This window comes from Pseudorasbora parva, chromosome 8 (assembly GCF_024679245.1).
Source record: "Pseudorasbora parva isolate DD20220531a chromosome 8, ASM2467924v1, whole genome shotgun sequence".
Classification (NCBI taxonomy): domain Eukaryota; kingdom Metazoa; phylum Chordata; class Actinopteri; order Cypriniformes; family Gobionidae; genus Pseudorasbora; species Pseudorasbora parva.
In genome coordinates this window covers 44,171,615-44,183,808 of record NC_090179.1, presented here as the reverse complement: position 1 = coordinate 44,183,808, position 12,194 = coordinate 44,171,615, and the positions used below count along the sequence as shown (strand labels likewise).

Genomic DNA, 12,194 nt, shown 5'->3' with positions numbered 1-12,194 from the left:
GGCTGAACTAACCCTTTAAGTTTTTAATATGTTGTAATGTGTGTGTGTGTGTTTGTTGACAGGTGATCATCTATCAGGGAGGACAGGTCTTCAGTTTAGCCAATCACATGAACGGGCGTGTGGGTTTCGTGTCCACCATGCCCAGCACAAGTGCCTCAATCTTCATCAATAACACACAGCTGTCTGACACGGGGACGTACCAGTGCCTGGTCAATAATCTGCCCGACCGCGGAGGGCGAAACATCGGAGTCATCGGCCTCACGGTGCTGGGTGAGTCTCTCTCAGGACGGCGGTGTACTGGGCATTATTCTGTGTGCTTAAACGTGCCACTTTTGCATGATGGACACATTTGCATATTTGCCAGGATTGCTGTATCCCACAATGCAATGTGCTCAACTACAGTGCGATCTTAATATCTCTTTCTTTATTTGTTTTGCTATAATTTTCGACACAAAATTTGATTAAATAATGCAAAAATTGTTAGTGTTTATATACTATTATAGTTATATTTTGAACTAGTGTTTTTATATTTTATATCAGTTTTCATTTTAGTTCATTTTTTGTCATTTTGCATTGTGCTTTTTTTGTTATGTTTTTTATGTATAAATATTATTATTTATGTTTGATTTATTTTTAGTTCAGATTTAGTTTTTGTTTTTCAGTTATTAATTTGCCTCAACTTAAATTTTTGTTAGCTGCCAAAGCAAAGTTTCTCATTTTCATTCAGTAAGTCGGGTCATCTAATGTTTTATTGATTGATTGATTGTGCTTTTAAGTTTTTTTATGAATTATGTTTGTTATAAATATTACTATTTATGTTTCATTTCTTTTTAGTTCAGGGTTAGTCTTTTATTTCCAGTTATACATTTTAGTACTTCAAATTAAACTTGTTTCAGTTATTTGCCAAAGCAAAATGTATAATTTATATTAAGTTTGAGTCATCTAATTTATTTATTTATTTATTTATTTATTTATTTATTTATTTATTTATTTATTTATTTATTTATTTATTTATTTATTTATTTATTTATTTATTTATTTGTATTTTTATGTTTTTTATTAGTTAAATTTAAATCAGATTTAGTCTTTTTTTATTTCCAGTTATTAATTCATTTTAGTGCTTCAAATTAAGCTCATTTTAATTAGCTAACTTAATAACTCATTTTATTTATTTTTATTTTATTATCAAGCTTTTTAAGTTTTTTTATTAGTTAGATATTTTTTATAAATATTGCTATTTATGTTTAATTTATATTTAGTTCCGATTTAGTCTTTTTTATTTCTAGTTATTAATTTTAGTGCTTCAAATTAAACTTGTTTTAGTTATTGCCAAAGCAAAATCTATAATTTTCAGTTTATTTCTCCAGTTTAAGTCATCTAATGTCTAATTAAATGTAATAGAAATTTATTTTTTATTATTGTTTTATTTAGGCTTTATTTAAATGAACTCAAATGTTTTAGTACTTTTAGTTGCCGATGATAACTAATAGATGATGGTAAGTAATAGAAACTGCATTGGTTGTCATGTGACCTATGATGGCCCCTCTCCCATGGCCTTATGGGATAGATGCACACTCAAAAAGCACATCGTTTCGGACAAAGGGTTAGTGTTTTTCAGATGACATCCGGGCATCACTGATTAAATTATGAATATGATACAGTAGCTGACAATGGCCTTTATTGTTGCATAACATGTACTGTTTCACATGCTGTTTTTTTGTACACTAGCCTGACAGATTGCACACTATAAATATTGTTGGCTTTGTGACGGATTGCTTATGGTGGATAAAAGCATCTACCAGATGCATGAATAAACAACACTCTGCAGGAAGATGCCGTTTCTCAGGGACACATTTATGACTATGAGCATAAAGTTATTCTGCCGGTTATTTTGGCCAAAAAAGGCCACTTATGATGGTTATAACAGCTTGGGGCAAAAAAATACACCAAAATTCAAGGCACACAAAATGTCCCTAAATCTACAACTGCTGTCATGATTAAAGTCAAGTGAAATATGAAAATCAAGAGTGTTTATGAGCTTATGAATGCAGTGGCCAATCATTGGTCACTGCTGACAACAACAGGCTATAGTGTTCAGATTTATTGATTCATTTATTTAATTAATTAGGGCGGCAGTGGCTCAGTGGTTCATGTAGGTTGTCTACAAACCAGAAGGTTGGTGGTTCGATCCCCGGTTCCACTTGACCAAGTGTCGAAGTGTCCATGAGCAAGACACCTAACCCCAGCTGCTCCCGACGAGCTGGATGGCGCCTTACATGGCTGACATCGCCGTCGGTGTGTGAATGGGTGAATGTGAGGCAAAAATGTAAAGCGCTTTGGATAAAAGCGCTATATAAATGCAGTCCATTTCCATTTTACCATTTAATTGAGGAATCATTCACTGATTGGTGAACTGTGATTCATTGATTCAGTGACTCAAAAGAGTGATTCACTTTGATTAATCGATTCAGTGACTCTAAGGAACGATTCGCCAAGGAATCATTCACTAATTTGTGATCTATGATTCATTGATTCAGGTACTCTAAAGAGCAATTCACTGATGAATCATTCACTGATTTGTGATTCATTGATTCAGTCACTCAAAATGGGGGTTCACTTTGATTAATTGACTTTAAAGAGAGATTCACTGATGAATCATTCACCGATTTATGAACTGTGATTAATTGATTCAGTGACTTAAAAGAGTGATTCACTGAGGATTCATTCACTGATTTATGAACTGTGATTAATTGATTCAGTGACTCAAAAGAGCGATTCACTGAGGAATCATTCACTGATTTATGAACTGTGATTAATTGATTCAGTGACTCAAAAGAGAGATTCACTGAGGAATCATTCACTAATTTGTGATCTATGATTCATTGATTCAGTGACTCAAAAGAGAGATTCACTGAGGAATCATTCACTAATTTGTGATCTATGATTCATTGATTCAGTGACTCTAAAGAGCAATTCACTGATGAATCATTCAGTGATTTGTGATTCACTGATTCAGTCACTCAAAAGGGGGGTTCACTTTGATTCATTGACTTTAAAGAGAGATTCACTGATGAATCATTCACTGTTTTATGAACTGTGATTAATTTATTCAGTGACTCAAAAGAGAGAGTAAGGTTAATTTAAAGTATTTGACATAAAACACAATGCAGATTCATTAAACAAGGTCATTTACTCTTTAAAAACATAAAAACAAATACCCCTGGTAATCAATTCTGCCGCTTAAAGTCACCACGAAACTGACAAATCTTATTTTTTTATGGAATATGGCAGTGTTTATTATAAATGATTTATTTGCACACATCACTATTGCTTTAAATTCAGACGCTGATCTTTATTTCTCTCTCTCTGCAGTTCCTCCGTCCATCCCGTCCTGTCGTGTTCAGGGCTCTCTGGACGTGGGCAGTGATGTGATGCTGTTGTGTGGTTCAGACGAGGGCATCCCCACGCCCACCTACGCCTGGGAGAAGCTGGAGTCCGTGCCCAAACTGCCCCACAATGCCATGCAAGGTACTAAACCCCTGCCCGTGGGGATCCCGTTTTGCCCCACGTTCTCCGGTAAATGCGCAGCTCTTGACTCCTGGTGTGGCGTGACCTTTGCCCGCCCCGGTCATCCGCGTGTGTGTGTGTGTGTGTGTGTGTGTGAGGTGACTTGACCCGCTCTCTCCGAACACTGTGACGTCTTTAGAATAAGGCTACACAATCACCACACACTCCTCCAAGATGCTTTATCACTGTCATCATCAAAATGAACTCTATTTACTCTCATAAAACACGTCCTGGCCCTGTGCAGTCGCTTCACTTCAATACTCGTGCTCGTCATAAATCATTTCTACAAATAATGATACAGTCATTCTGCCATCTAAAGAGGTCACATCATGAGTTTCTGGCTATTTTTGTAATAATAGTTTGATGTGACAGTGTTATTTTAGTATTATTTATATATTATGATATAATTTTATAAAAATTTTAAAGTAGCTTTTTATTATAAAGTTTTAATTTTAATTTTCACAGTGCTGTCCAATCGATTTACTGCATCTAACATAAAAGTTTGTTTATATAATATATGTGAGTGTGTTATATATACACTGATCAGGCATAACATTATAACCAGTGATATGGATAACAAGGCTCAGTGATGCACGTGGGGAGCGAAGGCTGGGCCGTGTGGTCCGATCAAACAGACGAGCTACTGGAGCTCAAACTGCTCCAGAAGTTAATGCTGGTTCTGATAGAAAGCTGTCAGAATACACAGAGCAGCTCAGTTTGAGGCGTATGGACCAGTCAGGGTGCCCATGCTGACCTCTGACCCCGCCGAAAGCACCAACAGTGGCACGTGAGCATCAGAACTGGACCACGGAGCAATGGAAGAAGGTGGCCTGGTCTGAGGAATCACGTTTTCTTTAACATCACGTGGATGGCCGGTGTGTGTGTGTGTGTCTTACCTGGGGAACACATGGCCCCAGGATGCACTATGGGAAGAAGGCGAGCCGGCGGAGGCAGTGTGATGCTTTGGGCAATGTTCTGCTGGGAAACCTTGGGTCCTCCATCCATGTGGATGTTACTTTGACACGCTCCACCTACCTAAGCATTGCTGAGACCGTGTTCAGCCTTTCATGGAAACGGTATTCTGGCTTCCAGCAGGATAATGCTCCTGACACAAAGCACAAATGCTTCAGGAATGGTTTGAGGAGCACAACAACCAGTTTGAGGCGTTGACTCGGCCTCCAGATTTCCCAGATCTCAATCCAATCGAGCATCTGTGGGATGAGCTGAACAAATAAGTCCCCACCTCGCAACTTACAGGACTTAAAGGATCTGCTGCTAACATCTTGGTGCCAGATACCACAGCACACCTTCAGGAGTGGAGTCCATTCCTCGACGAGTCAGGGCTGTTTTGGTAGCAAAAGACAGACACAATATTAGATCATAATGTCATGCCTGATCGGTATATATATAGACATACAAGCACACACACACACACACACACACACACATACACACACACACACACACACACACACACACACACACACACACACACACACATACACATATATATATTCGCTCTGTGGAAAGTCAATATTTAGTTAATTATTAATTAAATTAATGATATAATATATGACCTTAACAAGCCCAGTTTTTAAACTCCCTGATGTTTTATGTTTATCCAGAAGCACAATAGTCAAGTTCTTCTCCATCAGACCTGATCAATCTATAGGGCCTGGTTTATTCAGAGACGTTTGAACAGAAAACACCCGCACAAACAACGGTTAACTAACTCTTGAATGATTTCTGACGTCTGTGGATCTTAACGGTACAGTCGCCTTATTCTAAAGATGTTCTGTTATATTTATTATGCTTAATAAATCAATCTGCTTTGGCCTGAAAGACCTTTCTCAGCTGTGAGAGATATTCTTCCTTCCTCAAACAGGAGCAGGGATTCGGTCGGCGCTGAGCTGGGGTTGTGCTGCCATCTAGAGGCCATTTTCTACACTCACAAAATACTTTTCTTGCTTTAATGGCATTTGTTTTATAACTGTTTAAATATAGTCTGTGTTTCTTCATCCATAATCTGTCAATGTACAGTAGTCTTGTAATTATTTTAATAAATCAAGAACATGTTAGGTCTTATAAACACTTAAGCAAAACCAGATCAACATGCCTTTATGTTTCATAAACGCCTTTATCAGTGTTTTATCTGCTTGTGTCTTATGTTAATATAAGAACTGTTATCGGTTTATTAATTTGCATGTAAACCCAATTGTCACCTGTTATTATATTTGTGATGCTGTCAATCAGATATTTGCAATAATGGATTTCTGTTCCTCAGATCAGAAATTAAGTTTTTCATATAATATTTATTTAAGCTTTATTTTGATACATTTTTAATATTTTCAGTTAACAATAACAACACTGTCAGCCTTGAACTGATTTGTAAACTGATTCGTTGATTAAGTGACTCTAAAGAGCGATTCACTGAGGAATCATTCACTGATGTGTAAACCGTAATTAATTGATTCAGTGACTTAAAAGAGCGATTCATTTTGATTAATTGATTCAGTGACTCTAAAGATCGTTTTACTGATGAATCATTCACTGATTTGTGATCTATAATTAATTGATTCAGTGACTCTAAAGAGAGATTCACTGATGAATCATTCACTGATTTGTGAACTATAATTAATTGATTCAGTCACTCTAAAGAGCGATTCATTTTGATTAATTGATTCAGTGACTCTAAAGGTCGTTTTACTGATGAATATTTTACTGATTTGTGAACTATAATTAATTGATTCAGTGAATCTAAAGAGTGATTCAAAAATGAATCATTCACTGATTTGTGAACTATAATTAATTGATTCAGTGACTCTAAAGAGCAATTCAATGATGAATCATTCACTGATTTGTGAACTGTAATTCATTGATTCAGTGACTCTAAAGAGCGATTCACTGATGAATCATTCACTGATTTGTGAACTATAATTAATTGATTCAGTCACTCTAAAGAGCGATTCATTTTGATTAATTGATTCAGTGACTCTAAAGGTCGTTTTACTGATGAATATTTTACTGATTTGTGAACTGTAATTCATTGATTCAGTGACTCTAAAGAGTGATTCAATGATGAATCATTCACTGATTTGTGAACTATAATTAATTGATTCAGTGACTCTAAAGAGCGATTCACTCTATGGACGGTCAATATTTAGCCATTGAAATATTTCACTGAATACTTAGTAGTAAATAAATTACTTAGTAATTAGGCTAGTGTATTCCCAGGAATGTCCATAACTTTCCAGCTAACATGTAACGTTCTATCAAGGTCCTCTCAAAATCATGAACAAACGTTAATAGAGCGTTCATTCAGTTATCCGGTGTTATCCTAATGTTATCCTAATGTTCTCAAAACATTAGCACACAAACGTTGTTTATTCAGCATTCATGGAATGTTCAGTTCTGTAACTCGGACGTTCCGGAATGTTCCATCATTCTCATGTTTGGAGAATGATGATGAAATGGAATGTTTCCGTGACATTCGTATAACCAAGATAAAATATTTCTTGTCTAGAGGAACAATAGTCAAGTTCGTTATCTATTGGGCGTGTTGAGTCAGAAGTCTTCATGAACTGCTGCTTTTGGTCTGTGCTCCTCAGATCAGATGCAGGGTACGGTGTCCCTGAGGAACATCAGCACCAGCACATCTGGACTGTATCAGTGCACGGCGTCAAACGCCATCGGGAAGAGCACCTGCGTCCTCAACCTGCAGGTCGTGGCACGTAAGTCTCACACACAGCAGCACCGTAAGGCCGGAGACACACTGCAAGCATGGTGTTTCTGTTGCGGGGCGGCTGCCTGGAATTCCTCTGTTTTTGCACACCAGAAGCGTGTCTGACGCGGCGCTGCTGCTGCTATTGATGTACAGGAGAGTCCTAGCCTGACAAGCCAGATCCACATCAAGATGTTTGGTCTGGAAACTCACCATTGACAGCTCGGGATAAACGGCTGTCTTTCAAACTCCCTCTGCACACAATAGGATAGCGCTACAACCAGTCAGAGCAATGTGAAGGGGAGCTAATAGATTAAACATTCGCCGTATCCGGTCGGCTAAACTCCGAACACATCTTCCCTTCTTAAGAATGACTTCAGTGCCGTTCTTTGTTCTTTTCTCAGAGAAAAGCTTAACTCCAAGTCTTCCAGAGTCGCGGTCAAAGCTGATTTGAAAGACCGCCGCCGTTCGCCAGTTTCTGTTTACTAGAAGCACGCAAACGCAATTCGGCCGTCATTATGGCCCCGCCCACCGACTCTATACACGATGTGATTGGCCCAACCAGAGTTTGGCATTTACAGCTCAGAAGGGTATTGAGAGTTGCTAGACGACACTCACGGCAGATTAGATTTACTGCCGCTAGGGTGCGTCTAGATTTCTAGGCTAGGGAAGCTCTATACTTCATGTTAAACATAAATATATAGCCTATTGATACAGCAATGTCGGCAGTGGCCTGTTGACCATACATATCTATGGTATTGACGGAAAATGGCAAAAATGCAAAAAAAAATTTCTATTTGTACTCGTTGTGAATACGCAGGCCACAAGAAGTAATTAGGTGGGGGTTTTTTTTGGATCACTTTTACTCTGGACATGCTAGCTGGCAACATAGGATTCCATTCATTATGCTAAGCTAAGCTAGCGGCGACCCTGCCAAACTAAAACAATGCATGAATTGAGACAAAAAATGCATTTGCCCACATATCTAAATGTAGGAAAGACATTGAATAAGCCCTATTTATAAAAACGATGGAGTGTTCCTTTAAAGTCGCTTGACGTCACCCATAGGAATAAAGTAGAGCGCGGCACGACAGTACACTCTAAAAAATGCTGGGTTAAAAACAACCCAAGTTGGGTTGAAAATGGACTAACCCTAACAATTGGGTTGTTTCAACCCAGCGGTTGGGTTAAATGTTGATTAAAGGGTTAGTTCAGCCAAAAATGAAATGTCTGTCATTAACTCCTCCCCCTAATGTCGTTCCTCACCCGTAAGACCTTCGTTCGTCTTCACACACAGTTTAAGATATTTTATATTTAGTCTGAGAGCGTATGCAAGTGTATGCACACTATACTGTCCATGTCCAGAAAGGGAATAAAAACATCATCACAGTAGTCCATATGAGACATCAGTGGGTTAATTAGAGTCTCTTGAAGCATCGGAAATACATTTGGGTCCAAAAATAACAAAAACTACGACTTTATTCAGCATTGTCTTCTCTTCTCAAATAAAGATTCAAGCGGTTATGAATCAGTGTATTGATTCATGATTCGGATCGCGTGTCAAACTGCTGAAATCACGTGACATTGGCGATCCGAATCATGAATCAATACACTGATTCATAACCGTTTGAATCTTTATTTGAGAAGAGAAGCCAAAGCTGAATAAAGTCGTAGTTTTTGTTATTTTTGGACCCAAATGTATTTTGGATGCTTCAAGAGACTCTAATTAACCCACTGATGTCTCATATGGACTACTGTGATGATGTTTTTATTCCCTTTCTGGACATGGACAGTATAGTGTGCATACACTTGCATACGCTCTCGGATTAAATATAAAATATCTTAAACTGTGTGTGAAGATGAACGGAGGTCTTACGGGTGTGGAACAACATTAGGGGGAGGAGTTAATGACAGACATTTCATTTTTGGCTGAACTAACCCTTTAAGACAACCCAATCGCTGGGTTAAAACTACCCAATTGTTGGGTTAGTCCATTTTCAACCCAACTTGGGTTGTTTTTAGTCCCGCATTTTTTTAGAGTGTAGTGTTGCACGGACAAGTGGATCTGCACCTAGAAAAAACGCCACGCTTGCAGTGTGTCTCCGGCCTAAGACATGCTTGAGATGTGACCGCCGCCTCTGTCTCTGTCTGTGACAGCGCAGCCTCAGAGCGTGGGTCTGATCGCAGGAACCATCGCCACCGGGGTCCTGGCGCTCATCATCTGCTCTCTGCTGGTGCTGGTCTCGCTCTTCTACTGGAGGAACAAACACAGATACGAGGAGGAGGAGATTCCCAACGAGATCAGGTGACTCTACACACATCACCTGCTCATCTAGAGTTCATTAAAAGGGGTGGTTCTGTGTTTTTTTTGTAGGCTTGGTTGTGTTCATACGTCTTTTTTTTTTTAAAAACGCATATTTTTCTTCTATTCTTCCTTTATTCCACACCGCTGTCTCCTCTGAACGGCTCGTCTGCTTCCTGCTTCTTTGAAGCCCATCCCTCTGAAAAACGCAATGGTCTTAGATTGGTCAGATGGCCAAATGTAGTTTCCTGTATTTTGATTGGCTGAAGTGCCAAGCACAGGTTGTCCTGGAAACGCCACACCCCTTCCCATTACGGGCAGAAGTCACATCTGCAGAGACTAGCGAGGGTTTATGATGTCACCAACCCAGGAAGAAGCTCGTTGTAGTCCAAACCGGCCGTTTTTGTAGGCAATAAACTGCCGTAACTTTAAAAGACAATATCTCCGTTTGCATTGAACTTTCAGCGCTGTAACTTTGCAGATACTGTTTATGCTCAAGCAGCGACATTACACACTAACTAAAGTTACAAAAGTCAAATCGCATGACACCACCCCTTTAACACAGGGGTCCCCAAGCTCGGTCCTGGAGGGCCGCTGTCCTGCAGTGTTTAGCTTTAACCTCAATCAAACACACCTGAACCAGCTAATCAATACCTTACTAGGTCCTATAAACATGTGTTTCAGGTGTGTTTGATTGGGGTTGGAGCTAAACTCTGCAGGACAGCAGCCCTTCAGGACCGAGTTTGGGGACCCCTGATTTAACACCACCAAACGCATGAAACAACAAGATTTTAATGATTTTGAATACATTTAATTTTAAAAGAACACTGTCATTCAGAACATTTATGAACGATTCACATGTGAGTGATTCATTGATTCAGCTGATTGAAATATTTTACAGCTTAATAAATTATATATTTCCAATGATTCCTAAACCCCATTTTAAAATTTATATATTTTTTTATTACAATTATATTTTTTATTTATTATTAATTTATTAATTTGCATGTAAACCCAGTGTCACCTTGTGTGATGCTGTCAATCAGATGTTTGCAATAATTCAGTGTTGTGTCTGGATTTCTCTTCCTCATATCAGATTTTAAAGTTTTCATCTAATATTTGATTTCAGCTTTATTTCAATAAACAAAATAAATTTTTTAAAAGTTTAAGTTAGCAATAACAACACTGTCAGCCATTAACGATTCACTGAGGAATCATTCACTGATTTGTGAACTGTGATTCATTGATTTAATGACTCTAAAGCAATTCACTGAGGAATAATTGATTCAGTGACTCAAAAGAACGATTCACTGAGGAATTATTGGGTGCGTCTCAATCAGCTCCCTAGTTCAGTCAGGGTACTGATCAGGGAGTCAGCCCATTGACTTATGTCCTGATCAGTGCCTTGATTTCTGAACTAGGGAGCTGAATGAGACGCACGCATTGACTGATTTGTAAACTGAGATTCATTGATTTAGTGACTCTAAAGAACGATTCACTGAGGAATCATTCACTGATTTGTGAACTGTGATTAATTGATTCAGTGGGTGCTTCTCAATTAATTCTCCTCCCCCTTCACATCGTGCTACAGTTTATTCATTATTATTATTATTATTGTTTACATGTACAAGACACAAATGTTTGTCAAATAACACCTGACAGTTGCAGAATTATTTCAAAGGATATATATATATATATATCTGAGGAATCATTAATCGATTTGTGAACTGGGATTCATTGATTCAGTGACTTAAAAGATCGATTCACTGAGGAACCAGTCACTGATTTGTGAACTGTGAATAATTGATTCAGTGACTCAAAAGAGCGATTCACTGAGGAATCGTTTCTCTGAGATTCACTGATTTAGTGACTCAAAAGAGTTGATTAGCTCTGTGGACGATGAATATTTAGCGGATGAAATATTTCACAGCGGAACATCCTTAAAAACAGGCTCTGTTTTATTCCCTCTGTTTGCTTCTCTCACACAGGGAGGACGATCTCCCTCCGAAGAGATCTTCATCAGTCAAAGCGTTCCAGGCCGACGCCTCGTCCTCAGAGAACGACACGCTGACCTCCACCAATACCTACAACAGCCGCTACTGGCACAACCCCAAGCCTAATTACGACACCAACTCCTACACGCGCTACAACGGCGACACGCGGCAAACTTTCACCGGCGGGACGTCCAGTGCGGCAGGAACCGCCCCCTCGCGGCCCTACACCAATGGGAGCCACACCCTGCCTCCGCCCAAAACTCTGGTGGTCACCACAAACTCCGCCCCCTCGCCCGTGATGACCCGTAGCAACGGCTCACTGAGTTTAAGGCCGTCCATTACACCGCACTCTTACGCCGTTAGCCAAGCCACGCTCGAGCGCATGGGCGCGGTCCCCGTCATGGTGCCCGCTCAAAGCAGAGCCGGGTCCCTCGTCTGACGGGAACATGGACGAATACAAAAACTCTTTTATAACCGAGTTCAGCTGATGCCAACTAAAAACTGCTCCGTTAAAGGGATAGTTCACTTTAAAATGAAAATGTTGTCATCCTTTACTCACCCTCAAGTTGTTTCAAACCTGTATGAGTTTCTTTCTTCAGCTGAACACAAG

The 12,194-nt window shown here is 39.1% G+C and overlaps 2 protein-coding genes across 2 annotated transcripts in view; both read left to right on the top strand.

The window, feature by feature from the left end:
* The window catches only part of igsf11 (immunoglobulin superfamily member 11), a 142,569-nt gene extending 130,418 nt beyond the window's left edge, over positions 1-12,151 (top strand). The window contains exons 4-8 of the mRNA XM_067451421.1: positions 63-270; positions 3,373-3,528; positions 7,176-7,298; positions 9,446-9,593; positions 11,579-12,151. Of these exons, the coding sequence (XP_067307522.1) occupies positions 63-270; positions 3,373-3,528; positions 7,176-7,298; positions 9,446-9,593; positions 11,579-12,023 (1,080 nt within the window). The 3' untranslated portion in view covers positions 12,024-12,151. The remainder of the gene's footprint in view (positions 1-62; positions 271-3,372; positions 3,529-7,175; positions 7,299-9,445; positions 9,594-11,578) is intronic.
* LOC137084878 (complement C1q and tumor necrosis factor-related protein 9) overlaps positions 1-12,194 on the top strand; it is a 367,307-nt gene that overhangs the window by 103,799 nt on the left and 251,314 nt on the right. The gene's annotated exons all lie outside the window — the stretch shown is intronic.